The sequence below is a fragment of the Pan paniscus genome, chromosome 11, assembly GCF_029289425.2.
Source record: "Pan paniscus chromosome 11, NHGRI_mPanPan1-v2.0_pri, whole genome shotgun sequence".
Classification (NCBI taxonomy): Eukaryota; Metazoa; Chordata; class Mammalia; order Primates; family Hominidae; genus Pan; species Pan paniscus.
This window is the reverse complement of record NC_073260.2, coordinates 86840750-86868541: the sequence shown is the minus strand read 5'-3', so window position 1 is coordinate 86868541 and position 27792 is coordinate 86840750. Positions and strand designations below refer to the sequence as shown.

The 27792-nt window shown below is 47.6% G+C and overlaps 1 protein-coding gene across 5 annotated transcripts in view; it reads left to right on the top strand.

The window, feature by feature from the left end:
* FRMPD1 (FERM and PDZ domain containing 1) overlaps positions 1-26880 on the top strand; it is a 146237-nt gene extending 119357 nt beyond the window's left edge. For all 5 annotated transcript variants that reach the window (XM_063594010.1, XM_055092027.1, XM_003805118.4 and 2 more), the window contains 10 exons: positions 4123-4218; positions 9729-9854; positions 10985-11104; positions 12309-12445; positions 13476-13602; positions 13732-13827; positions 15555-15737; positions 17087-17231; positions 20086-20892; positions 24365-26880. In XM_063594010.1, the coding sequence (XP_063450080.1) occupies positions 4123-4218; positions 9729-9854; positions 10985-11104; positions 12309-12445; positions 13476-13602; positions 13732-13827; positions 15555-15737; positions 17087-17231; positions 20086-20892; positions 24365-26745 (4218 nt within the window). In that variant the 3' untranslated portion in view covers positions 26746-26880. The remainder of the gene's footprint in view (positions 1-4122; positions 4219-9728; positions 9855-10984; positions 11105-12308; positions 12446-13475; positions 13603-13731; positions 13828-15554; positions 15738-17086; positions 17232-20085; positions 20893-24364) is intronic.
* The last annotated feature ends 912 nt before the right edge of the window (positions 26881-27792 follow it).

Below are 27792 nucleotides of genomic sequence, written 5' to 3'. Positions count from 1 at the left end.
ACATGGTCCACATCTACAGAGCCCTTATTTTCTACCTGCCCTGCTACTTAATAGAGCACACCTTTAGATAGACTTGAGTGAGAAAGGTGGACTTGTTCAGGAAGGGGCCAGTGGGAGGCCTAATGCATGACTTAGAAAACACCTGTCAGTTGGCAATATTTGAGTCATGTTTGTGAAATTGGATTGAGTCTCTTTAGAAAATTAAGTTTAGATTCTGCTGGGCGCGGTGGCTCACGCCTGTAATCCCAGCATTTGGGGAGGCTGAGGCAGGCAGATCTCGAGGTCAAGAGATCAAGACCGGCCGGGGGCAGTGGCTCACGCCTGTAATCCCAGCACTCTGGGAGGCCGAGGCGGGCAGATCACAAGGTCAGAAGATCGAGACCATCCTGGCTAACATGGCGAAACCCCATCTCTATTAAAAAATACAAAAAATTAGCCGGGCATGGTGGTGGGCACCTGTATGTAGTCCCAGCTACTTGGGAGGCTGAGGCAGGAGAATGGCGTGAACCCAGGAGGTGGAGCTTGCAGTGAGCCGAGATCGTGCCACTGCACTCGAGCCTGGGTGACAAAGCCAGACTCCATCTCAAAAAAAAAAGAGATCGAGACTATCCTGGCCAACATGGTGAAACCACATCTCTACTAAAAATACAAAAATTAGCTGGGCATGGTTGTGCGTGCCTGTAATCCCAGCTACTTGGGAGGCTGAGGCAGGAGAATCACTTGAACCCGGGAGGCGGAGGTTGCAGTGAGCCGAGATTGCGCCACTGCACTTCAGCCTGGCGACAGAGTGAGACTTCGTCTCAAAAAAAATTAAGTTTCGATTCAACACATGACTCTTCATTTCAAGAGTCATGCACAGTGATGAGTAGTGAGGGTGAGAACCAGCTAGCAGGACAGGGACAGAATAAAGGCACGACAGGTGTGGACAGGGTCACCTGGTTGATTTGTTAAAATGGCCATGACCTCCCATTCACTGCTGTCTATGCTGAGGGGACCAGATAAGAACAACTTTCACCTGAACTGGCTACAAAACTGGCTCAGAGTTTTGGTTGGGGAGTTTAAAGGAACAGGGTTCTAAAAAGGTGTCTCCAGGAAGACTTGGAAGGTTGGGGCACCTCGGGGAATCTTTGGGAGTCTGCATCAGCCACATAAGGCAGAGATAGCAAAACAAGTAAGAGTTCATCCCTGTGACCTGTCTATTCATCCTTTCAAGTGTTTCAAAGATGATAAAATTGGCTGTTAAACTTTTCCCCTTGGAACATGATAAGACTGCCTTAGATACACAATCACTGTATTAAGAAGGATCTGAGATAGTAAACCAACATTTGAAATATGTTTGACTTTGCTCACAGTTAAACAAATACAAAGAAAAAATATTAAAAAGTAAAACTTTATACTTAGCAAATGAGCACAAATAGAGAAAAAATGTAAGCCCTGATGCTGAGAAAGTAATTATAGTCATGCACTACTGATGGCTTTATAAATTGGCTTAAACTTTTTTGAGTGGAAAAAAAACAAAATTTAATGACTGCTATAAAAAATGACCCAGAGATTGCATTCCTGTTAGTCTATACAATAATTTAAATGTGAAAATCCATATATTTAAAGATATCTATAGTATCAACATTTTAAATAGCTCCCAAAATGGAAAAACATGCTCAATTGTCTAGGGCAGAGGAATTGTGAAATCAGTTCTGATATTTCAACTCAATAGAATATTATAAATCCATTAAAATTATGAACATTAAGCCCACCTAAAAATTGTATATGAAATGCATATTGGGTAGAAAAGAAACATAGAGTCACACATATTAAATTATTGCAGCTCTCTAAAAACTATTTACAGATATAGATAAAAATTGGAAAAAGCCTTAGGGAAAAGTTAAGTGGTGGTAGTTATGTAATGTTGCTATGAATATATTCTTTGTAAACCTTTTAAATCGCAAAGAAAGTACTAAGGAAAAAATTTCCCACTGGGAAACCCCAAAATTAAGATTTGTAAACACTCAGAGCCAGAGAAGTAAGATGGCAGCAGAGTAAGCGGTCTGAAATCCCTCATCCTGATGTAGTGTGAAATGGCACTGGAATATGAACATCTTCCTTTTTCCTCCATAAAAATACTGTGGTTTTTAAAAAATAAGTTATAGACCCAGGAGACAGAGGCTGCAGTGAACCGAGACTGTGCCACTGCACTCCAGCCTGAGCAACAGGGTGAGACTCTGTCAAAAAAAAAAAAAAAAAGAGAGATGATTGTGAGTCTTGCTTAGAAGATACAAACACCTTTATATTTAGAAGATTCAATATTCTCATCTGAAAAAACTGGAAGTTTTTTGTTTGTTTGTTTAAGATGGAGTTTTGCTCTTGTCGCCCTGGCTAGAGTGCAGTGGTGTGATCTCGGCTCACTGCAACCTCCGCCTTCCAGGTTCAAGCAATTCTTCTGTCTCAGCCTCCAGCGTAGCTGGGACTATGGGTGTGTGCCACCACGCCTGGCTAATTTTTGCATTTTTAGTAGAGACAAGGTTTCACCATGTGTAGGCTTTATACCCAAACTCTTTATAGAGATGAGTGCAGCGGGGCAATTCTAGCTCAAATCTTGTGAACTCTAAAATTTCTCTGTGCTTCTGGAGGACACCAGCCCCAAGGGCCCTTTGTATTTGCAACCAAACACTCAGAATCACTTCTTTTTTTTTTTCTTTTTTCTTTTATTATTATTATACTTTAAGTTTTAGGGTACATGTGCACAATGTGCAGGTTAGTTACATATGTATACATGTGCCATGCTGGTGTGCTGCACCCATTAACTCGTCATTTAGCATTAGGTATATTCTTACGAGAGCTGGGAGATTCTCCAAAACCCTCTCCTGCTCCATCCCAGGAGTTCTAGCTGGCATGGGGCCACCCAACACAGACCAGTCCTGTGCCTTTTCCCCAAATAGCCCTACGAGAGTGGCAGAGTCCTTTAGGGGACCTCATGCATCTAGGGTGATAATTGGGGTGAATGTAGTGGAGAGCATCCCTCTGCCCTTTGGTGATATTTCATTACAGGGAATGCAGCAATAAAATGAGGGTAGGAGAGGCTTCCCTACCCTCTCCATCCCACCCCAATCCTACAAGGTAGAGTCTAAGAATCTCTGAAAGGCCCGTGTTGAACAGTGTGCATGCTGGTCATCTGGCTTGCCAAATTGCCTCCCATAAGGGTACAGCCAGCAGTAAAACGTGAGCTGATGGTCATGAGACATTGCACAGGCTCGCGCAGTGCTATCAGTACGCTCGTGGAAGGGCTCACTCTTCTCCACCGTTTGTCATATCTAACAGTCCTCATGGGTATCCCTTGACAAAGCATGCCTGTGCATTGAAGAAATTCCCAAGTGCCAAGAAAGAACCCCTGACATGGGGAGGAGGTTAGGGAGGATCCTACTCTCCAAACCAGGCAGGTCCAGACAGCCAAGGATTTGTCATACCCAGGGGCAGGAAAGCTGTGACTGGGATACAACAGGCCAGGCATGGTGGCTCACGCCTATAATCCTAGTATTTTGGGAGGCCAAGTCAGGTGGATCACTTGAGGCCAGGGGTTCGAGACCAGCTGGCCAACATGGTGAAACCCTGTCTCTACTAAAAATACAAAAATTAGGCTGGGCACAGTGGCTTAGGCCTGTAATCCCAGCACTTTGGGAGGCTGAGGCAGGTGGATCACCTGAGGTCAGGAGTTCAAGACCAGCCTGGCCAACATGGTGAAACCCCATCTCTACTAAAAAAAAAATACAAAAAGTAGCTGGGCATGGTGGTGTGTGCCTGTAGTCTCAGCTACTCGGGAGGCTGAGACAGGAGAATTTGCTTGAACCCAGGAGGTGGAAGTTGCAGTGAGCCAAGATTGCACCACTGCACTCCAGCCTGGGTGACAGAGTGAGACTCTGTCAAAAAAAAAAGCCAGTCGTGGTGGCAGGTGCCTGTAATCCCAGCTATTTGGCAGGCTGAGGTGGGAGAGTCGCTTGAACCTGGGAGTCAGAGGTTGAGTGAGCCGAGATCGTACCACTGTTCTCCAGCCTGGGTGACAGAGAGAGACCCTGTCTCCAGAAGGAATAAAAAAAGACAGGGATACAACAATACTCTTGTGTTTTCCAGGGTAATTCTCTGCTGTGTATGCCCAACGTGCTCAAGCTATACTTGGAGAATGGACAGACCAAAGCTTTCAAGTTTGAGGCAAACACAACCGTGAAGGTATTAAGAATAAACTTGAACTTCTTTTCCCAAGAAGAATGTTCTGGCTGCTAGGACCCCCCAGGCATCTTGCCCTGCATCTGCCTTGGTGGTCTCACAAACACCGTGGTCTGAGCCCCTGTAATAATAAGCCAGGTACCATGTTATCTCATTTAGTTGCACGACCACCCAGAAAGATGGTCTTTTTACCACCATCGTAACTGGGTGGGGGTTAAGGGGTGGGAATCAGGACTTAGAGAGATGAAGTGACTTGCCCAGAGGTCAGATTAGAACTCCTAAGCCTTTACCCATAACCACCAGGCTTCCCTGCCATTTGTCTGTGACTCTACCTGCTACGCCAAACACTAGAGCAGCCGAAAACCCAGGTGAGATGTCAGGAAAGGCCCAGGCGCTGCCTATTCTGTTCTTGGTTAAAGTCAATTGAACTTATACTTCACAAGTTTCCCCATATGAGATGATCTGAGAGGGGTTACTGAGCTTAGTCAGGGGTGGTCTCGATCTTCAGGAGCTTGCAGTCTAGTTGAGGGAGGGTGGACGTTCAGGGAATGCTTGATTGTCCAAGGCAGGATGAAATAAGGGCCAAGTGCAAGGGGAAGAGTACCATCTCTTCCAGCCTGTCCAGACTTCAGACAAGGCATGGGAAAGAAGCTGGACCTGCACTGAGCTTTGGAGGATAACTAAGATTTCAACAAGGGCCAGTAGGGACAGGGCAGTTGAGGGTAGGGTACATATCAATTAGAGAGTCACGTGAACTAATGCAGAGAGCCAGAAAAATGGCAATTGCCCAGGAAATAGCAAACCATCCAGCAGGACTGGGGCACAGGCTGTTTTCTTGTGGAAGGAGTGGCTGTGGAGGGCCTCAAATGCCAGGCAACAATAGAGCTTGAGTTTTATCCATAGATAATAGCGTATGGTGCTAGCAGTTCTTGAACAAGGGAGTAAATAGTGTTAGAGTGAGGCTGCAGTGAAGAAGCAAAGTTGTTCAAACAGTAAAAACCATGTAAGAGGAAACATTGAGCCCAGCTCTTCTGGTACAAGGGGAGAGCAGGTTCAGGAGGTCCAATGCAGCTATAGGGGACAAACAGTAGCCAAGACACACATGCACACACACATCTGCATAGTACATTCACACACATGCATATGCATGCACACATATGTACAATGTACATACACCTGTACGCACACATCCAGTGCTTCTCTCTGGCACCTTCATTTGGCAATTCCTACAGCTGCTCCAAATGCAGCTGTTTCTTCCTAAATGTGAGTTAGAAGAAGCTGGAGAAGGGCTTTCTGAACCTGGGGAACTCCAAGCCCAGAGGAGGAAGCAATGGAGGAATAGACTTTAAGTGTTTACTACATGCCAGGCACGCTTCCTGGGCACTTTCTTGTATACGATCTCATTTAATGCCCCAGCAACCTTGTGAAGTAACTAGTGTTATCCCCACTTTGCAGAAGAGAAAACAGGCCCAAGAGGCCCAAAAGCTGTCAAGGTCAGCTAGCTCATAACTGGCTTTGAACTTGGTCTGTTTTTGAATCCTGTGCTGGAATCTTGTCACTCTGCCATTCTGCAGAAAAGGGAAGCTTTGCAAATGGATTAGACAAGAGTTCTACTTTCATCATCTTTGATCAAAGTGGATTGGAATAGAAGGGTTGATTTTTTTTAAAGCAAGTCCCCCTTTGGTGGCCAAAAGGACTTTGAGGTAGTTTACAATAAAGGCCCACATTACAGGGGAATTAAACTTAAGATGACAGAGAGAGTTGGGGAAATGAACAAGGACTTAGCCAGTATAATACTGGTTAATCTTATTTATCTGTAATAGCCAAATTTTTTAAAGCAAAGTCTTTAGCTGTTTACGACACAGAGAAAGGTGGACATAAATAAATCTTACGCGTGAAAAAAGGAAAAATTACTGTCCACTCATCAGTGACTTCTCTTCCCCTTTCCCTCACTAAGGGAAGAAAAGTTCTTGTATTAGAAAACCCTCTTTCTCTAAACCAAGAAAAAGAATATGTCATTTGACCCAGTAAACATTTATTGACACTTTTTGTGTGCCAGGCATTTCTATATCACCAACAACTTGGCAATAAATTACCCAGGGGCCGGGTGCAGTGGCTCATGCCTGTAATCCCGGCAGTTTAGGAGGCCGAAGTGGGTGGATCAACTGAGGTCAGGAGTTTGAGACCAGCCTGGCCAACATGGTAAAACCCTGTCTCTACTAATAATACAAAAATTAGCCAGGCATGGTGGTGCAAGCCTGTAGTCCCAGCTACTTGGGAGGCTGAGGCAGGAGAATTGCTTGAACCTGGGAGGCAGAGGTTGCAGTGAGCCGAGACCATGCCACTGCACTCCAGCCTGGGCGAGGAGAGCGAAACTCCATCTCAAAAAAATAAATATAAATAAATAAATAAATAAATTACCCAGGGTTATACTCTTAGGAAGCCTGAAGTCTTGGGGTGGGGCTAGGGTGAGGAGATGAGATCTGGGGACAACTCACAGTGAAACGAGGTACCGGTATGCTTAAGACCATGAAAGCAGGACAGAAGCCGTGTGGTACAGGCTCAGGGGAGAGCAAGCTCCCAGCTGGGTGCCACATAAAGGCCTCTGAGGGAGTGGAGTGGTAGCCTGTATGGTGGACTTAGAAAGATAGATTGGCTTTTGACTGGAGTGGGCCAAGAGTGATGTGTGAAGGCAACATCCGGGCATGGCGAACAACACCAACAAAGATCCAGAAATGGGCAAGTTTGACAAGTGTGTGGGGCTTGTGGGCAGAGTGCATTGGGATAAGCAGCAGAAGATAAAGTGGGAGAAGTGGGTTGGCACCTGATACCTTGAGAGTCTTGAATATTAAGCTAAGGAGTTTGGATTTTGGCCAGTGAGCCATCAAGAGCCACTGAACGTTCTTGAGCAAGGGAGAGCATGCCCAGTACAAGGCTTAGACAAATTCCTCTAGATCAAGAGTCAGCAAACCTTCTGTGAAGGGCCAGATAGTGAATATTTTAGGTTTTGCAGGCCACAGGGTCTCTGTCATAGTTATTCAACTCTGCCATTGTAGCAAATGCGCGTGGCTATATTCCCATAAAACCTTAATTACAAAAACAGGCAGTGGGCTGGATTTGCTCCACAGGCTACAGTTTGCCAACCTTTGCTCTATGTGCAAGTTGGAGAACAGATGGGTGGCAGGAGGGTTCACAGGACATCCCTCTACAAAGCCAAGAAATGCATGAGCCCAAGCTGAGGTAGACATGGGAGAATGGAGAAGAAGGGACAGAGTCAAGAGACAGGCTTTCCATTGGGGCCAGCACAATGCCAGGCACACAGGCAGCAGTCAGTTAATGGTGTGGAGCTGCAGAAGCAAATGGACCCTTCAGGACTAGTCACTGGGTAGTTATGGGGGGTGATGAACAAGTGGAGAGAGGGTTCCGAATCAGGAGTCATGAGGAGGGAGAAAATGGACCCTTCAGGACTAGTCACTGGGTAGTTATGGGGGGTGATGAACAAGTGGAGAGAGGGCTCCGAATCAGGAGTCATGAGGAGGGAGGAAATGGACCCTTCAGGACTAGTCACTGGGTAGTTATGGGGGGTGATGAACAAGTGGAGAGAGGGCTCCGAATCAGAAGTCATGAGGAGGGAGGAGCACCTGATGGTGTGAGACTTACTGCGTTTGAGGTTCTGGCAGGACATTTATGATTTCTGTTTACTCACCAAGTGAAAGTTTGTGTGCATCTATTATGTGCCAAGCACTGGATATACTGCATAACAGAGCACAGCACAGGCAAGGCCCGCATCCTCAGAGAGTTTAACATCTAGTGGGGTGAAAGACAATAAGCAAGAAAACAGAGATTAGCAGTTGGCATGCATTGAATACTTACCATCTGCCAGGTGCTGTTCTAAGTGCCTTCTATGGGGAAATCAATTCAATGTACACAACAACCCTATGAGATAGGTGTTAATATTATTCCCATTCTACAGATGAAAACACTGAGGCATAGAGAGAAGAAGCAATTACAGCTAGGAATTGGGAGTGGAGGTCTAGAACCCATTCCCTTAACTTTACGATGGCTGTTAATTGAAGAAAATAATATTAAATAATGGTGAGGAAAATAAACAGGACACTGGGACAGAGAGTAACAGGGATGATTATATTTATGTATGCTGGCCAGAGAAAGCCTCTCTAAGAGGTGACATTTGGACTGAAACTCGAAGGAAGAGAAAGAAACAGACCTGGAAAGAGTAATGGGGAAAGTATACTGGGCAGAGGGAACAGCATGTGCGAATGCTTCGAGGCAGCAAAGACCTCACAGAGGGCTGCTCTAGTGAGCAAGAAGAGTGTGGCGTGGCAACCAGGATGCCTCAGCGCAGCATTCACAACCATTCCGTCCTGTCAGCCACTCTCAGAATTACGCATTATTGTCCTCTATTTGGAGAGGAAGTGACTGGGGTTCAAAAGTGTCCCTCAGTTGTGGCTGGACGTGGTGGCTCATTCCTGTAATCCCAGCACTTTGGGAGGCTGAGACTGGCAGATCACCTGAGGTCGGGAGTTCGAGACCAGTATGGCCAACATGGTGAAACTCCATCTCTACTAAAAATACAAAAATTAGCTGGGCATGGTGGCACACACCTGTAATCCCAGCTACTTGGGTGGCTGAGACATGAGAATTGCTTGAACCCAGGAGGCGGCGGTTGCAGTGAGCCGAGATCGCAGCATTGCACTCCAGCCTGGGCGACAGAGCGAGATTCTGTCTCAAAAGAAAAAAAGTTTCACTCAGTTGCATAGTGAGTGGGTGGTGGGATTCTGTCTAGTAAGCAGTCAAAGATACAGACTGGGAGCCTGGCCAACGTGGCAAAACCCCGTCTGTACTAAAAATACAAAAAAACTAGCTGTGTGTGGTGGCAAACGCCTATAATTCCAGCTCTTTTGGAGGCCAAGGCAGGCAGATCACTTGAGGTCAGGAGTTCAAGACCAGCCTGGCCAACATTCCAAAACCCCATCTCTACTAAAAATACAAAAATTAGCCAGGCATGGTGGCATGTACCTATAATCCCAGCTACTCGAGAGGCTGAAGCAGGAGAATTGCTTGAACCCAGGAGGCAAGGGTTGTAGTGAGCCAAGATCACGCCACTGCACTCCAGCCTGGGTGACAGCCTGGGAGACCCTCTCAAAAAAAAAAAAAAAAAAAAAAAAAAAAAAAAAGATAGAGACTGGGAACTCTAGAGAGAGAATAAGTCTAGGGACATAGGAGAGAGGCAGAAACCTCCACTGGATGGCTTCAGCCTTCCAAGTAAAGCAAGACAGGGTGGCTGTATGGATGGTGATGGAGCTTGAGGAGAGGGGAGCTGTGGCTGCAGGGCCGTAAGGGGCCTGATGAGTGGGACCAGACTCTGGCGTAAGTCAGCAGTGGGCATGTCAGTGCAGGCTTTTCTCTCCCTAGCTGCACTGAGGAATGGCAGGAAGGCCAGGGAAGTCCTCCCTGTTCCTTGCGTAACTCCTGCACCTCTCTGTGCCTGCTAGGACATCATCCTCACCGTGAAGGAGAAGCTGTCCATCCGAAGTATCGAGTACTTTGCACTGGCCCTGGAGGAGCAGTACAGCATCTCCCGGCTGCACCTGCTGCACGAAGAGGAACTCATCCAGCAGGTAGGGAGGACTGACCGCCTGTTCCTGGGAGGCATGGGCTGGGCTGGCTGCACACCTCAGCCAGAACCTCTGGGGACAGGGCTCAGCACATCTGCAGGTTTGATGCACTTTCTCTTGCCCCAGAAGGCACAGAGCTCACTCAGCCTGGGGGTTATGGGACAAGAATCAGCCTGATTTTCATCTGCTAGTATGAGGTAGGCAGGACACAGATTTAAGGTCCCCATTTTGCAGATGTGGAGACAAAGGCTTAGAGAGGTAAGGTGACTTTCTTAAGGTAACACAGCTGATAGAACCCTGATCTTTTGCTTCTAGCTCTGATGATCTTCCCTTGCACCTGCTGCCTTTGAGCCATTAGGGAAGCATTTGTTGCTGTGTCTAAGCCCTTCTTGTGGGACTTACCCCCGATATGGTTCCTGATGGCAGAATAGGGTAAACACAGCCAAACGGTCTATATCACTCAATCTCCCAACCATTCAATAATATGTTGTACCAACTTTTTAAAGCTAAACACAGGTTAGTTCAACAAATCTTTGTGAGTCTGTTACAAAGATGAGGAGGATTTTAACAGTTGGAAATGAGTAATACATAACCTCATAAAAGCCACCCTGAACATTCCTCTTTGCAGATGAATTCTTACCCAATGCACTCACCGATTAGAAGGTTTACTGCTTGCAGACTTTTTAATTACTTCTATTCCATTTGCATGGGGAAAGAAAATCACATTAAATCCCTAAGATAGTTTAAGTGAAATAAAGTAAGTTGTAGAATGGTATGTATACTATATTATTATTTGTGGAAGATAAAAGAATAGACTTATACTGAAGCATGAATATACATAAACTGTCTCTGGAAGGGGCACACAAGAAACTGAAAACAGGAGTTTCCTCTGGAAAGGAAAGCTGGAAGATAGGTGAGTGGGAAATGCTGCCCTTTTGAACCTTTTACATTTTGTACCCAGGAAAAAGAAAGTCAAATTAGGAGTAAAGGTCTATGGCTGTCTTGGGAAGCACTAGAATTGAAATCTCTGGGAACTGTCTTTCACTGTCTGTGTTTTATAGAGTGGTTTTGTGGAATGACTGCAAGGACAAAGGCAGTTAGGAGATTAATAGTATCTCCCTTACCCATCGCAGGTGGTAGAAAGGGAGGAGTCACATGACTACCGCTGCCTCTTCAGGGTCTGTTTTGTTCCCAAGGACCCCCTGGACCTCCTGAAAGAAGACCCCGTGGCCTTTGAATACCTCTATCTGCAGGTGACTGGGTCTGTGCTTCCTAAAATAACAGTGGTTGTTCTCAAAGATGGTGCACTGGGTGATTTTGAACGTGAGCTCGAGGCCATTAAACAACTCCCTGGTAGGGATTCTCTTTATCTGAAGGAGAATGGGCCTGATCATCGCTCAGAATTCCCTTTTCCATCACTGAGTTGCTGTTTTAGCAGGTGTGCGATATCAGAATGAAATTCAGGCTCAGTCCTCAATGTAGATGATACATTTTCTAATACCATTTTAGGATCTTTAGAATTACAGTTTTTATTGCCAAAAGGGGCCTTAGTGCTTTAAAACCTCGTTTTAGAATGATGACACTGAGTCTTGGAAAAGGTCGTGTGATTTGCCTGGGTCACTCACTTAGTGGCAGAGCCAAAACCTGGTTCTTGATCCGTGGCCTGGTGCTCCCCCTATTCTACCTCCTTAGATGAGAGTTATGATGTGATTTTTATTCTGATGAAAAATAATCATTTGGAGCCGGGTGCGGTAGCTCACGCCTGTAATGTCAGCACTTTAGGAGGCCGAGGCAGGTGGACCACTTGAGGTCAGGAGTTTGAGAACAGCTTGGCCAACATGGTGAAACCCCGTCTCTACCAAAAATACAAAAAATTAGCCAGCCGTGGTGGCACACACCTACAGTTCCAGCTGCTTGAGAGGCTGTGGCGGGAGAATCACTTGAACCTGGGAGGCGGTGGTTGCAGTGAGCCAAGATCATGCCACTGCACTCCAGCCTGGGTGACAGAGCGGGATTCTGTCTCCAGAAAAGAAAAAAAAAAAAAAGAAAAAGAATCATTTGGCAGATATCACCATTTTACAGATGAGATAACTCAGACTAGGTGGATTGGACTGCCCCAAGTCTTACAGAAATGGTGGCAGAAAATAATAATAATAGCAATAACAACGCCATCAGTACTTTATATTTGTATAACACTGTGTGCCTTATACCTGCTTTCATACACATTATCTAATTTAAGTCTCATGGAAACCACATAAGGTAGATTTTACTATCCTGATTTACCAGACACCAAATGCTCGGAGAGTCTTGGTAACTTAACCAAGGTCACACAGCCAAGAACTGTCAGAGCCAGCTCTCAAAGCAGAGCTCCTGGTCCTGCTGCCTTTCACCCGAGAGAACGAGGGGACACAGTATGTCTGCTTTTGTTTCCCATCTGCTCTATTTAATCTCTTCTAGAGCTGCAGCGATGTGCTCCAGGAGCGCTTTGCTGTAGAAATGAAATGTAGCTCTGCACTCCGACTCGCGGCTCTGCACATCCAGGAACGGATCTACGCCTGTGCCCAGCCACAGAAGATCTCTTTAAAGTATATAGAGTGAGTGGCAGGGGATGGCAGCTGCATTGCATTTATAACTTGCTGGCCCCTGGCCAGGAGGGCCAGATGCCACAGAAAGCTGATAGTTACCCACCTACTCATCTGTCTGTTGTCTTTCCATCCATTTCCCTCTGCACCCTCTCTAATCTGACCTGGCTCCCCCAGATGTCTGAACCTGGCTGCTCTCTCTGGGACAGAAGCCAACTCCAATGGAATGTCACAGGATTCCCTTGTAAATTGCCTGTTCCTGGGAAGATGTCTTGGGAAATCAGTTGCCAGCATCAGTGTTAAGCTTTTCTAGGGGTGGGAATGCCTTGGAAGTTAATTTTTCCCGTGGATATGAACCAGTTCCTATTGCATTATGTCTCCACTAGAGCAGTTTCAAGTCCTACGATTCCAGCACCTTCTGATTCTTAGCTTAGAATTGTTCTGGACAGCATCACTCAGGTTTGCTAAGCCCCTCCCCAGATCTCAGCTCTGTCCTGCCTGAGCATCAGAATCAGATGGGGAATCATATTTTTAAAAATACAGCATATCCTTGGCCCTACCCCTGATGTACTGAGTCCAATCTCTAGCAGCAGGGCCTGAGAATCTGCAGTTTTAGCAATTTTCTGGGGGATTTTGAAGCTGCTAGGCTGGCACCATGCTGAAGCTTAGCCTAGGGGATTCACAGGAGCTCTGCGTTGCCCCATGAGAGTGTCTTGTACTCTCTTGTGTGCTGTCATTATTTGCCATGTATTTTGTAGTGAAAAAGATTCAGAACTCCTGCTCTGATTGTAGATGGTCACACCACACCAAGAGTAATGAGCTCCCAGAATGATCAATGGGGTTTAGTTCCTGAATGCCTGTGGGGATTTTTGTGGAGAGTGTGTGTATGTGTGTGTGAGACAGAAAAAGAGAGGAGGAGAAAGTGGCTCGTAATTGCTGTATTATGGGAACACTAAGTACTGAATCAAATGTAATTATGCTCTTCATTAGAGCCAAGTACCCTGTAGAAATGGGCCTCCTTGTCTCCAATGTCTCATGGCAGGAAAGACTGGGGAATAGAGAACTTTATATCTCCAACTTTACTCCGAAACATGAAAGGCAAAGACATCAAGAAAGCCATTAGCTTCCACATGAAGAGGAACCAGAATTTGCTGGAACCCCGACAGAAGGTAATGAAGGTGCCTCTGCCGACCCACTCAGCTGTCGTCTGTGAAACCTTAGGAAAAACATTTTCAACACTGCCTGGATTTTAGACCAATGAATAACTCTGACTTCAAGTTTTTTTTTTCTCTATTAAGCAACTTATTTCTGCTGCCCAGCTACGTTTAAATTATCTACAGATCCTCGGAGAACTCAAGACATATGGTGGAAGAATCTTTAATGCTACTTTAATGGTATGTATTAGAGAACTGTGAAATCCTACTCACGTAAGGGACCTTAGAGATCCTCTGAAAATCAATGTGTCTTTTAGCCTAAAATTCCTGAGGACTCTGTCATGTACTAGAATTTGTTTGGTAAACTAAATAGTACACCACTGGAAAATATTTATCACGCCCTTGCTTGGTGCTACCCCTGTGATAGATGCTAGGGGAAGCAGGGCTGAATAAGATGTGATTTCCGTCCTTGAAGGATGAAACAAGCTACCCAACAAAATGAAGCAAAGCCATGAGACAGGTTCAGGCCTATTGCTGTGGAGTTTGGAGACAGAAGGTAGCACTGCTTGCTTCAGGGTAAGTATAGGGAGGAGAAGGGGTTAAGGAAAGAGGCAAGAGGAAGCCTGAATTTGGCCAGACTTCAGTAGAGAGGAAAAGGCATTCTGGGTCAGAAGGGGATGGTAAGCAGTTCACTCTGGAGCTTTGGGTATATGAAGGTGAAGAGGAAAATTGGAAATCATGAGAGAAAAATAAGAGTGTTTGACTGCCAAGCTGAGTCTCTGATTGTTCAGAAGGGAGGAATGAGGGGTGGGCCTGAGAAGAGAAAGGAGAAGCAGAAAAGCCCTCTGCTCTCTTCCCATTCTCCTGCCTGCTTCTTTTTTGGAGCCTAGGCCTAGAGCTTGTGCCTTTCAGCAGTCAGTGTCTCGGGGGTGTGGTTTCAGAGAGCTTTCCTCCAGCACTGTCAGCCCCAGGACTCTGCAGCACAAAACCAATTTACAATTAGAGTGGGGTTTTAAAAAAATATTAACCAAAATCCTTTCAAAAGATTTGGTATGCATCTCAGTCATTTACAGTGATGGGCCAATGTAATCAGACTGCTAACCTAACAATGTAGATGGAAGAAGAGAATCAGTGTTTTGAAAGAAAGGAAGAGCATCAGATAGTTAGGGGAAGGGGAAACACAGATGGATTCTTTGTTTAAGTAGAAGACCCAAAAGGTGGGAAAGAGACTAGATCACAGAAAGGAAAGTTTTGAAGGTACAAGAAAAACTTCCCAATTTTTCTAAGGGCTAATTCTACCCTCTCCCAGCTGTCCAGTTCCAGTCCCCAGTCTCCCTTTACCTTTCTTGTCTAAGGAAAGAACTGGTAGTGGGAGAAGCAACCAGCTACATGGAACAGGTTCAGGGTGCTTGCTGGGCACTGCGGGTTACAAATAGAGATAAATGCAGACTCTGTTGTCAAGAAACTTAATGTGGAAAATGAGACTTAATACAAATAATTAAAATAAGAAGTCATAAGTGTTCAGTGCTAGTAGAGAAGGAAGAGGAAGTGGTACAGAACAACAGAGAGGAAAGGGAGATTTCTGGCTTAAGGAGGCTGAGATCAGGCAGATGCTTTCCATAGGCAGTAGGTTTTGATGTAAGCTTTTAAAGAAGGATCAGGATTTAAATGGGAAATGATGGCAGGGAAGGGATTCAAAGAGCAGGAAGATAGGTACCTAGGTGTGAAAATACAGATGTGTTTATGGCTGTGGCTTAGGGCTGTATTGGAAAGAGTTTTGGGGAAATAAATTTACACTTTGATTTAGCTGTTGATGGGGTCCAAGTTAGGCAATAGTCTGGAGGAGTGGTGGTTAGGATCCAAAGTAGGAATCAAGGAGTTTGCAGCGAGAGGTATTATTGCTTACATGTGAAATGTATTTTCACTCGCTTGCGAATGGAGACTAATTCCCCTTCCACCCTCTGCAGTTACAGGATAGAGAATCCTACATTGCCCTTCTAGTTGGAGCCAAGTATGGGATTAGCCAGGTTATCAATAGCAAACTCAACATCATGTCCACATTGGCAGAGTTTGCAAACATCAGCCGTGTAGAACTAACGGAAGAGTCTGAGAAAGTGAGCGTGGTCCAAGTGTATCTTCAGGACGTCAAGGTAACACAATGGGGAGAGATTCTGAATTCAACTGCTGGAATTTGGGGCCAAATAGGGGCCAGGCTAGTTTATATGAATTTTAAATAATAATAAAGTCTAATGTCCAATGTCTGCTTAAGAGGACGAATTGTCCATCCTGTTCTATCAAACGGAAAGTGGTAAATGGTACATTGTCCTGAAGAGGTCCTAAAAGGTTTTTTTACACAAACTGAGATGGACCATGTGCTTTTCTGTTGGATTTAGAAACGCAGATGGAGAACACCAGAGGATTTTTTTTTTTTTTTGAGACAGAGTCTCACTCTGTTGCCTAGGCTGGAGGGCAGTGACACGATCTTGGCTCACTGCAAGCTCCGCCTTGTGGGTTCACACCATTCTTCTGCCTCAGCCTCCCAAGTAGCTGGGACTACAGGCGCCCACCACCACGCCCGGCTAATGTTTTGTATTTTTTCGTAGAGATGGGGTTTCACTGTGTTAGCCAGGATGGTCTCGATCTTCTGACCTCGTGATCCACCCGCCTTGGCCTCCCAAAGTGCTGGGATTACAGGCGTGAGCCACCGCGCCCGGCCCACCAGAGGATTTTATCACATGAATGGGACCAGATTGCTGCTCAAAAGCTTTGAGTGGTGGGCATTAAAATGGGTAAATAGTGGGCCCGGTGTGGTGGCTCACGCTTGTAATCCCAGCTACTTGGGAGGCTGAGGCAGGAGAATCACTTAAACCCAGGAGGCAGAGGTTGCAGTGAGCAAAAGATTGCACCATTGCACTCCAGCCTGGTGACAAGAGCAAAACTCTGTCTCAAAAAAAAAAAAAAGGTAACTAGTGCAGGGTACCTCCTGAGCCTCTCTCAAAGGTCTTACTTTTATTCTGCCCTCCTTTGATTTAATCCCAACATACTCAATATTGGTGCTTTATTCTTATCACCCTCTCCCTCATTCTCCACATGTTCTTGCTCCTTTTTCTTTTTTAAGTTCAGTCTTGCAAGTCCCTCTGCAGGAATGAACAGGGTGGGATGGGGCAGTTTGGATATGGCGCTGGGGTAGAGGATGAGGAGCCAGAAGACACTGTATAGATTGGGTGGGAAGAACCCACTGTGTGTGAGTGAGTGTGTGAGTGCGTGAATGTGTGTGTGTGTGTATGTGCGCACACGCACACGCGATGGTGTCTGTACGAGTACATGCATGTCCTCATTTAAAGCCTTGCAAGTGAGGATATGGGGCACCAGGAGACCTGCCTGTGGACCATGGCCGGATTTACCTGGAATCTCTCGTTGGTCCCACATGGCTTTGTTGTCAGTCTTCAGACTGTCCCTTGGTCCTTGATAAACATGAGATTTCTATTTGCTTTCAAAGGTTCTGACTTTGCTGCTGGAATCCAACAGTGCAAAAGACCTAGCCTGCCTGATTGCTGGGTACTACAGGCTGTTGGTTGACCCAGTTACCTCCATTTTCCTCTGGCCTGGAAACAAACAAGCGCACCGGGTATCTGCAGAAGAAGGTGAGGCACTGAGTCTTGCCCCAATAAGGACAGGCCCCTTTCGCTGGCCTTGTAGGTAAGGGCAGCCTAAAGGGAGGTGGTGAATTGAATTGAGCCGAGGCTTCAGCTCAAGTGGATGAGAGCTATTTCTCTGTTTATTTCCTAGTAAACAATTGATCTTTCATAAATACTAAACAAAGAAGCTTTCTTTGTATCTGAAATTTTCCTGAAACCAAGGAATGCTGTGGAAGAGCTCTAGTTTCCTGCTGTATTTCCTAAGATTGTCTCTCAGATCCACTGCATTTTATCATTATTTCTCAGCCAGGCATTGTGGCTCACGCCTGTAATCCCAGCACTTTGTGAAGCTGAGGCAGGTGGATCACCTGAGGCCAGGAGTTTGAGACCAGCCTGGCCAACATGGTGAAACCTCATCTCTACTAAAAATACAAAATTAGCCGAGCATGGTGGCACATGCTTGTAATCCCAGCTACTTGGGAGGCTGAGGCAAGAGAATCGCTTGAACCCAGGAAGTGGAGGTTGCAGTGAGCCGAGATCGTGCCATTGCACTCCAGCCTGGGCAACAAGAGCGAAACTCCATCTTAAAAAAAAAAAAAAAAAAGATTATCATTATTTCTCATCAAAAAGAGATGTCACTTATTTGTTCAGGAAGTAGATGACCTGGCTTCTCTTCCTTACCTATGCACTCTTTTGCAATCTCTTGAAGTATAAAAGAACTTCTCTGCAAGGCAGGTAAGACAGTTTCCTAGGCCAGCTCCCAGTTTCTGCCAGGCTTTTGCCTCAGCACCATTGATGCAGCATGTCCCTAGGGCTGTGCTGATAAATGCTTAACAACTCCCTGCAGAGGGACAAAAAACAGTTTGAAGGAATTGCCCAATTCCATGGTGTCAACATTCTCACGATGGGTAATTTCAGGCTACCACGATATGATGATACCATGATGAATGTGAAGATGGGAAGAGGTGATCAATAGCACACCACTATAGAGTGTTTCCTCTATATGGATAAAGTAGAAATCAGCTCAAGAGAATAGGTACTAATACAATAAGTAAAACAGTTAGAAAGTGATGAGTTTGGAGTATCTGTTACCTTTGTTTTTATTTTTATTTTTTTTAGAGGCAGTCTCTCTCTGTCACCCAGGCTGGAGTGCAGTGGTGCAATCTTGGCTCACTGCAGCCTCCACCTCCTGGGTTCAAGTGATTCTCCTGCCTCAGCCTCCCGAGTAGCTGAGATTACAGACACCTGCCCCCATGCCCGGCTAATTTTTGTACATTAGTAGAGATGGGGTTTCGCCATGTTGGTCAGACTGGTCTCGAGCCCCTGACCTCAAATGATCTGCCCACCTTAGCCTCCCAAAGTGCTGAGATTACAGGCATGAGCTACGGCGCCCAGCCTGTTACCTTTGTTGTTACACAATGTATTTATGAACGAGGGGTGACTCCTCAGAGTCTGCTCAGGGAGACAACACAGAGTGGCAACAGGGCTGTTGTGGAGGGGTTGTAGGGGGGACTGCTGCTGCCTGTCAGAGAAAGTTCTCTAGAGGAAGAGGTATTGGAAATAGATCTTGAAGAACATGCTGGAGTTAACCAGGCACGGAAAAGGAAGACAGATCATTCAAGGCCGAGGGGGCCTGGAGGAATGACCCGAGGAAAAGGCCATGACCTGAAAGAAGCTCTCCCTATGGGTGGCTGGAACGTGGCAGGGAAGGCTGCCATGGGGGACTGGGTGCCTGAGGAGGGGCTGGACCATATTGCAAGAGGGGAAAAGGGAGATGGTGAAAAGAGATAGGAGCCCCACCACGAGAAAGGCAGCTAGACTACAGAGGAGACCTCAGCGCCATTCTGTGAGGGAGACACTAGACTGAAGGGGAGGTGTCAAGACCATCCTGTCGTGGGTACTAGACTGCGGAGGAGGGTTCAGGGCCATCCTGGGAGAGGGGGAAGAGCCTGCAGAGGAGGCCTTAGGGCCATCCTTTGAGGCAAGGGAGGACTAGACTGTGCATGAGGCGTCATGGCCATCCTGTGAGAAGGGCAACAAGGCCATACTGTGAGAAGGGCAACAAGGCCATACTGTGAGAGTCTGTAACTGTTGTGGGGGAGGCCAGGCTCTTCCCCGTAAGCAGGGCAGCCATCAGAGGGTTTAAGCAGGGTGTGATGAGGTCAGAGAGAAGTTTGAGAAAGATCACTCTGGAGGCTTACAGGAATAAAGAGATTGCAACCTGGCTCAGTGCTCCCCAGCCTCCTACCATTAATCCTTCCTGAGAACCTGCCGCTGGATGAGTTTTCACTGTCCTACAAAGCCCATAGCACCCATGGATCCAGAAGGCCAGGCTTTAGAATGGTGCCAGCCTAGCAGCCTCATACTCGTCATAAAATTGCTAAAAATACAGATTCTCAGGCCCCACTTCTAGCAATCTGACTCAGTACATCAGGGGTAGGGCCAAGGATCTGTTGTATTTTTAAAATATGATTCCCCATCTGACTTTGACGCCCAGACAGGATAGAACTGAGGTCTGGGGAGGGGCTTAGCAAACCTGGGCAGTGCTGCCCACACAAAGAGGAATCAAAGTAAATACCACATTTCCATGAACAGACAGTTCTCCTTGGAGGTGGGGTGGAGTTAATCCAGCCTCCTTTAGCTCAGAGAGATGTGGGACAGGCGGTCTGATAGCATGGGGAGAACATGGAAGTTGGAGTCCCTCGGATCCCGTGTTCATCAGTATAGGACGGTCTTAGGCCGGCCACCCTCTGGCCCTCAGTTTTCTCGTCTGGCAGGGTTGGGTGGGGGTCAGGGGGCTAGAAGGACACATAGGTAGGAGAATTCTGTTGTGTAACTGTTGCTGTACCCTGTGTTGCAGGCTATGAATCCAGGGCCTGCAGTGACTCAGAGGAGTCCTCTGAGGTGGACTGCGTACTCGAACCTCTCTCTGACAGGCGCCTGGTGAAACTGGCACCCTGCAGATCACTCATAAAGGAGGAGCAGCCTCCTGGGAACAGCCCCACACCTGAGGTGGCTAGGAGGGGCCCCAGCACCTGCGGGGCCAGCAGCACGACAGACAGTGCCGAGTCCGAGGCGTCCGACTCAGCCAACACTGAGAGCCGCGGCGACAGGACCAGTGGCTCGAGTGAGTCCATGGACGCTCTGGAAGAGGATGACTTAGACACCTGCTCCTCCAGCAGGTCCACCTTCTTCCACTTTGGCTCGCCAGGCCTCACAGAGAGCATTGACTCTGACAGCCAGGAGGAGAGAAGCGGGATTGAAACCAGTGGCTTCCTCTGTCTCCTGGACCTGGCCCAGAGAGCCAACCCCCAGTGCCAGAAGACAGAGTTTTCCGAGAGTGCTGCTTTGGAGACATTTGGCTGGGCACCAGAACTGAGCACAGTCAGGCTGGACCCCAGGCTGTATGAAGGCAGCCACGCCGACTACTACAGCCTGTGTTCCAGTGTCTCCCCGGCCAGCTACCTGAGTGACAGTTCCGAGAGTACAGCTTCCCGGCAAGGGGGAGCCCCGCCAGCCTGGGGTCAGCAGGGCTGGACTGAGGCCCAGCCCAGTTCCATGCTGGAACCTCTGGCCCTGCACCCACCACTGGCCTTTGAGGATGGCAGCTCAGATGAGGAATACTATGACGCGGCTGATAAGCTCACTCCCCCAGGCCCCCCGTCAGGTGAGCCGTCCCTTGCAGGTCTGCAGACACGGCAGGCAGCTCCTGAGTGCCTCCCGGGGGCCAAGGCCTGGGGCCAAGCTTGAGAGGAAGGCACATGAGTGAAACAGGGTCCCTGTACACTTCTGAGGAGGTAGATACAGATTCCATGGACCAAATTTTAGGCATCGTGGCAGGCCTGCAAGGGAGGTTCAGACAACTGTGGCAAGCAGATGGGAGGGATTCATCCAACAGTGGGAATCAGGGAAGGCTTCCCAGAAGAGGGGGCAAATGGGCTGGGCCTTGTGGGAGGGACAGAATTTACAAAAAACAAAAGGGCTTGACAGGAGTGCCCAGCAGAGTGAAGTGGCTATGTCATCACTGATCCTGAGGCTGCATTAAAGGAGGCCTTGAAGCAAGAAGAACCAGACAGACAGGCCGTCTGTGGCCCTGCAAGGCCTTCTGGGGTCCAAGGGACCCTGACATCAGAAGGTAGGGGATCTGGTGGCTGTGTTTCTATCAGGTTCCTCATACATTCCTCCACCGAGAGTGTGGAGGGTCTTTCCAAGCAGAACTGAGATCCTGGCAGGACACACACACACACACACACACACACACACACACTGCATTCTGAAGGAAACATATTGGAAAAGTGCACATGGATGTTGAAGGTGACCTGCCAGGAGCTGGGAGAGCTGCAGCCCTTGTTCCTGTCTCGGCACTTTCCTGCTGCTCTCTGATCCTCTATTCCCAGACCTCCTGTGCTCTCCCACTGTTCTGGAGAGAAAGGCCAGCTCCTCTGGGAGCCCCGTCAGGCCCTTTGAGGCCCTCTGTGACATGGCCTCTGCCTGTCTCTCTCCCTCCTCCTGCATTCCTGCCATACAGACCTCCTTGCCACTTTCTACAAGTGCCTGTTTTTTCCCCCTCCTCCAGCCTTTGCACATGCTGCTCTTTCTGACCGAAACACTCCTCCCCCGATCGTGGCTGATGGTGCCCATCCGTCTATCAGATTCCGGTTGGAATGCACTTCGTCAGAGAACATTTCCCAGGCTTCCCAGGCCAGGGCAAGTCACATGTTCTTGCATTACCTGGGGCTCTCCCTGTCTGGCACCTCGCACAGCCTGTAAATTACATATTTACTTGTATGATTCTGTGTTGATGTTTCTCTCCATCACTAGACTGAGAACTCCTTTGAGCGTTAGAACTGTGTGTTTCTCACTGTGTCCCCAGCACACAGCGTCTAGCAATTGTTGCTAAATGAATGAATGAAGTCTCCACCATCTACACTGAGTTCAATTGACTGTACCTCTAAGGAAAGGAGAAACCATGGCCAGACTCCTTACTGCTCCCCAAAGTACCCAGACAACCACTTTCCATGCCCCAGCCTTACCCTGCAGGGCCAGCCATTGTGCCGGGGGGCAGGATGGAAGTGTGGCAGAAACCATCAGTCAGGGCTCTTTTATGGGAGTCTAGTCAGGAACATATGGGGTTCATACCAGACACTGTTTTGTTTTTGTTTTTGTTTTTTATAGGGAGCCAGTGTGGTGCTGAGAAAAGAGCCAGAACTAGGATTCCTCAGCCTGGGTTCTGATTTGGCCCCTGACTGACTATTGGAGCCTCTTTGTCTTTGGGACTTAGAAACTCCTTGGTCGGTGGCTGTCAGTAGCCTAGGGCAGTCAAATGTGACTGGGCATCAGAATCACCTGAGGGACCTTGTTTAAAAACTATAGATTTGGCCGGGCGCAGTGGTTCACACTTGTAATCCCAGCACTTTGGGAGGCAGAAGCAGGCAGATCACCTGAGGTTGGGAGTTTGAGACTAGCCTGGCCAACATGGCAAAACCCCATCTTTACTAAAAATACAAAAATTAGCCAGGCATGGTGGCGTGCACCTGTAATCCCAGCTACCCAGGAGGCTGAGGTAGGAGAATCACTGGAACCTGGGAGGCAGAGGCTGCAGTGAGCCGAGATTGCACCACTGAACTCTAGCCTGGCCAACAGAGCAAGATTCTGTCTCAAAAAACAAAAAACAAAAGAACCTAAACCTTATAGATCCCTCGGCCCTAGCCTCAGAGGTTCTGACTCCTCAGAGATTCTGGGGAGCAGCCTAGGACTTGATAAGGTTTCTAATAGCATACAGCCAGGTTAGAAATGACTGGTCTGACTACACAAGCTCTCTGATTCTCAAGTGCTAGGCTCTGATCCTAATTCCTTCTGGCTGATTCCCAAGGGTTCTTTACAATAGTGCCTCTCCTCCCAGAAAGATCCATCCTGGGATGCACAAAACTCGATGCCTGTGACAGAGTTGTGGCCCCTTTACATTCAGACATGAAATGGCAATAACAAGAGCAGCTTCCTTTTAGTGAATACCTAATGAGGCAGAGGCCTTGTGCTGGGTGCTTTATAAAAATGCATTAATTCATTTAACCTGCACGGCAGCACTGAATGGCACCATTGGCACTAAAAGACTTGGGTTAACATCAGCACAAAGAAAAAGTGTTAGGAAGTAAGATTGTTTATAGAATTGCTGGCAAGCCTGAAGACCTGGGTTCAGAAATAGACAGCAACCAGGCTAAGAGTCTAGTCACAGGATTCCCTACCTGTATTATCAAGCTATTGTGGTTGGAAAGAATGGCTCTGCTTTTTTTTTTTTTTTTTTTAATGTCTTTGGGTTTGGAATTCTGGAGAATTTGTAGCTGATTGGCTGGCGTGGACAGAGCATCTTCGTGAACAGTTCCAGCAGACTCTAACCATTGGGGAGATGTCATTCCCTAAACAGAAGTTGAGATGCTGTGACCAAAAGATAATTAAATGGATCTTAGGCATCCAAAAATTTAATAATGTCTATCACAGCTGGGTGCAGTGGCTCAATCCTATAATCCAAGCACCTTGGGAGGCTGAGGTGGGAGGATTGCTTGAACTCAGGAGTTCAAGGCTGCTGTGAGCCATGATCACACCACTGCACTATAGCCTGGGGGACAGAGTGAGACCCTGTCTCAAAAAAAAAAAAAAAAAAAAAAAGTCGGCCAGGCGCGGTGGCTCATGCCTGTAATCCCAGGCCTAGGTAGGCGGATCATTTGAGGTCAGGAGTTCGAGACCACCCTGACCAATATGGTGAAACCCCATCTCTACTAAAAATACAAAAATTAGCCAGGCATGGTGGCAGATGCCTGTAATCTCAGCTACTCCGGGGGGATGAGGCAGGAGAATTGCTTGAACCTGGGAGGCAGAGGTTGCAGTGAGCCGAGATCACGCCACTGCACTCCAGCCTGGGTGACAGAACGAGACTCCGTCTCAAAAAAATAAAAAAAAAATCTGTCACAATTATTATCCCCATCTTTCAGATGAGGAAGTTGAGGAGATCAGGATTGAACTTGCTCAAGGTTACACAGCGTAGCCAGAATTTAAACCCAGGCAAGCCCAAGGCCTGAGCCCAAGCTCTATTAACCTCTTTTTTTGTGTGCTTTTTAATGTATTTTTTCTTTCCTGACTCCCAGGGCCCAGAGATGTTTCTACTGCAGAACCCAGTGCCACAAGCTTGCAGAATAAGGCCAGCACTTCTAGCCCTGAGAACAGCCTGCCTTGTGGGCCAGATGGAAGACAGCCAAGCAGGAGGGGAGGGGTGAAGAAATATGCCAAGACCCTGAGGAAAAGAAGGTCTTTCCTACAGACCGACTACACCTCTCAGGTCTCATTTCCCCTGGTGCCATCAGCCTCCCTGGAGAGTGTAGACGACGTGTGCTACTATGACAGGGAGCCCTACCTGGCCCTTGGTGCACCCTCCCCAACTGTGTCCTCTCTGCAGGACATGCAGGGTGAGCCTGGCCTTCTGGAGACCAAGGCCTTGGGGCTGCTGGCTCCTCTGAGGGAGACCAAGAGCACAAACCCAGCCTCCAGGGTCATGGAGATGGAGCCCGAGACCATGGAAACCAAATCAGTCATCGACTCTCGAGTGTCTTCTATTTCTGCCATTCGCTTCCGGATTGACCCCAACAATAAAGAGAATTCTGGTGTTGTCCCTGTTGCCAGCTCCTCAGCAAGCACTCCTCACTGTTCTAACCCAGGTTCATCTGGCCCAGATACTGCTCAGGCAAGGCCTTCCCAAATCTTACCTCTATCTCAAGACCTGGATGGGATTGCCCCCAAAGAACCAACCATAGAGCATGGAGACAGCTCCTTCTCCCTCTCCAGTGGTGACCCTAACCCAGACAGAGCCTGCCTGGCCAGCAACCCAGGACTAAATAATGTCTCTCAAGGAGACACACTAGAGCTCCAGTTGGAGCCCCATGTCCAGTTGGAAATGGGATTGGAATCTTTTTGTACAAATCATATACAAGAAACTGCCCCCAAATACACAGAGCCTTTGTTGTCTCCTAGAGATGAGCCTAGAAGTGATGAATGTCGAATAAATCCAGGAGAGAAGATAGCTTCTATCCCTACAAAGGAAGAGCCACAAGGACAACTATCTCTGGAAAGAGACAGAGAAGTTACAAACAAAAATGGCACCAACGTATTTCAGGAGGAATCCAGGAAGGATTCAGGTGACTCCCCGGGTGATGTGTCAAATAATGTTTCACAGACTCTTGATATTAGCTCTCCAGCTGGTAAAATAGTAACCTCCCTTTCTTTAGATGCTCCTGTAACAGGGACTGAGCAGATCCCACCACATCCCCCTAGAGACCCTCAAGGACAGAGCAGAGAACCCCCAGGGCAAGGCTGCCAGGCTCAAGAACAAAAACTATTCGTAGAGTTGGATTTAGACCCTGATTTCTTTCTTGGGAAGCAGACAATTTCACCAGCCGTCCCTCCAGAGGGGATCAAGGCAGAGGCACCTAACCATGTGACAGGGGAAGATATAGCCCCTAGGGACAGCCCTGAGTGGGTCTGTTTTAATCCTGAGCCTTCCCTGCCAGAACCACTACCATGTCCACAAGAGGATCCTCACTTAGAAACTTCAAACCATTGCTTACTCTCAGAAGGCAAAAGTGACAGCTCTAGCATCTGCCTTTCTGCTGAGAAGTCTTTTCTGTGCTTTGCCCCAGAAAGCCATCCTGAAGTCTCTGCCAGTCTCAGGGTGGCCACATCTTTGGGTTTTGCAGGCATGAATGAGATGGTGGCTCCCAGGATAGGGATGGACCAGTGCAGCTGTCAGTTCTCCTATGCCACATGCTTCCGTGGCCCGCAGCCTGAGACAGAGGAAGAAGACAGGGACTTGGAAGCACACCCCACGGCCCCCCTCACCTCACCGCCCTCTGCGGGAAGCCCGGTGGTTCTGCCCTGGAGGCCTGCCCGAGCCCACAGCTGCAGCACCGCACCCCTGTCGAGGAAAAGCCACATCTGGCCAGAGTACTGCTCCAGGGCACTGAGACAGCTGAAAGCCACCCCTGCCAGCACCCCTGAGGGCTTCATCCAACTCATGGAGAGCTTGCTGGAGCTACAAGACATTTTAGAAACTTCCTGGGGGGTTGGAAACAAACATCCCCCAGAGAAGTGCACCTGGCACTTTACCGAAAGCCGGAGCCGCCTCTGCATGGGCTCCCAGAAGCTCCTGTCGAGCTGTCAGCATGTGATCAGAATGGACCAGTCCCCCGAAGAGATGCAGGGGGCCGTGCGTGACACCTTCCAGCACCTGGTCCAGCTGGCCGGCCTGTGCTTTCAGTTCACAGACTGTAGCCGCTGCTCCGCCCGGCACAGGGAGGCAGCGGGGAACCTGAGGGATGTGGTGTACACCTACCATCAGTTTATAGAGGCTGCTAAATCGACCTGCGAGAGAGGCTACCACGACCTGAGTGCGAAACTCCTGGCCCGTCAGTGCACGGCCCTCACGGCCGCCGTGTTCTGTTTGACCCAGAAGTTCCGGGCACCCACGGCCCTGTAAACAGGTCAACGGCCCAAGGGCCTCCTGCCCTGTCCTGCCTTGGACACTTCCCTGAGAAGCCCCTTCCACTCTCCCACCCACCCTCTTCAAATGTTTACTATATAGAATATTCAAATAAACTGCTGCTTAATCTTGGCCTGAGTCATAGAGTTTGGGTTAAAAGCATTCACTTATATTCGTTCAACAGACATTCACTGGATACTACCTTTGTGCCAGGCCTTGGGATTTACAGATGAGTAAGACAAGTCTCTCCCCCTGGTCAGGATGCTTACAGACTCTCTAGGCACAGATTAGTTAGATCACTATCAGCAAAGTGTTTATCATAAAAGGAGCGTACCCAAGGAGTGTAGAAGCAAAAGGAATACTCAAGAAGGCAGGGGTGAGGGAGAAAGGTGGGGGTCACTGAAAAACAGTCTTGACTTCTCATATCACACTTATTTGGCAATAACCTTTGCAAATAGGAGTGAATACTGGTAATATTTGATAGACTTCGACCTTCACAAGTTATGGTTTGCAGCACCTGCACCAGGAGGCCTGCGATTCTTGGCTGCCCCACTGCAGCAAGCATAGGTTGCCACTAGGTGGCAGGAAGTTCTTTCATTCCAAGGCCACACATGTGCTTTATCTGAAATTGATTGCATCCCTGAATCTTGCACCTTATTCCTGTTTTAAATATATAAAAAGCCGAACATTAAAGCCTTGAATTAGATTTGCCTTTTTAAGAAAATTAAAGCAAAAGAAATATATTGGATACCTTTCTTACCCCAGTTGAGCCAGTTAATCCCAGTTCATCCTGGTGGACCTTAGACAAGCCACCTAACCACTCAGTGCTTTGGTTTTCTTTTCTGCAAATTGACATACTAATAGTGCCCATTTTATGGGATAGAAATCCAGCAAGTACTCAATCTAGTAGATGATAAATGCTAGCAATAACCCTCAGCTCTTATGGACGTCTCTTCTAGTCTGAAACCATCCACTGTATTTTGTTTTTAGACCCCAGGGAAACTGATTTTAAGCCTCCCTTGGGGTGCCTCTTTGCCTGGCTTC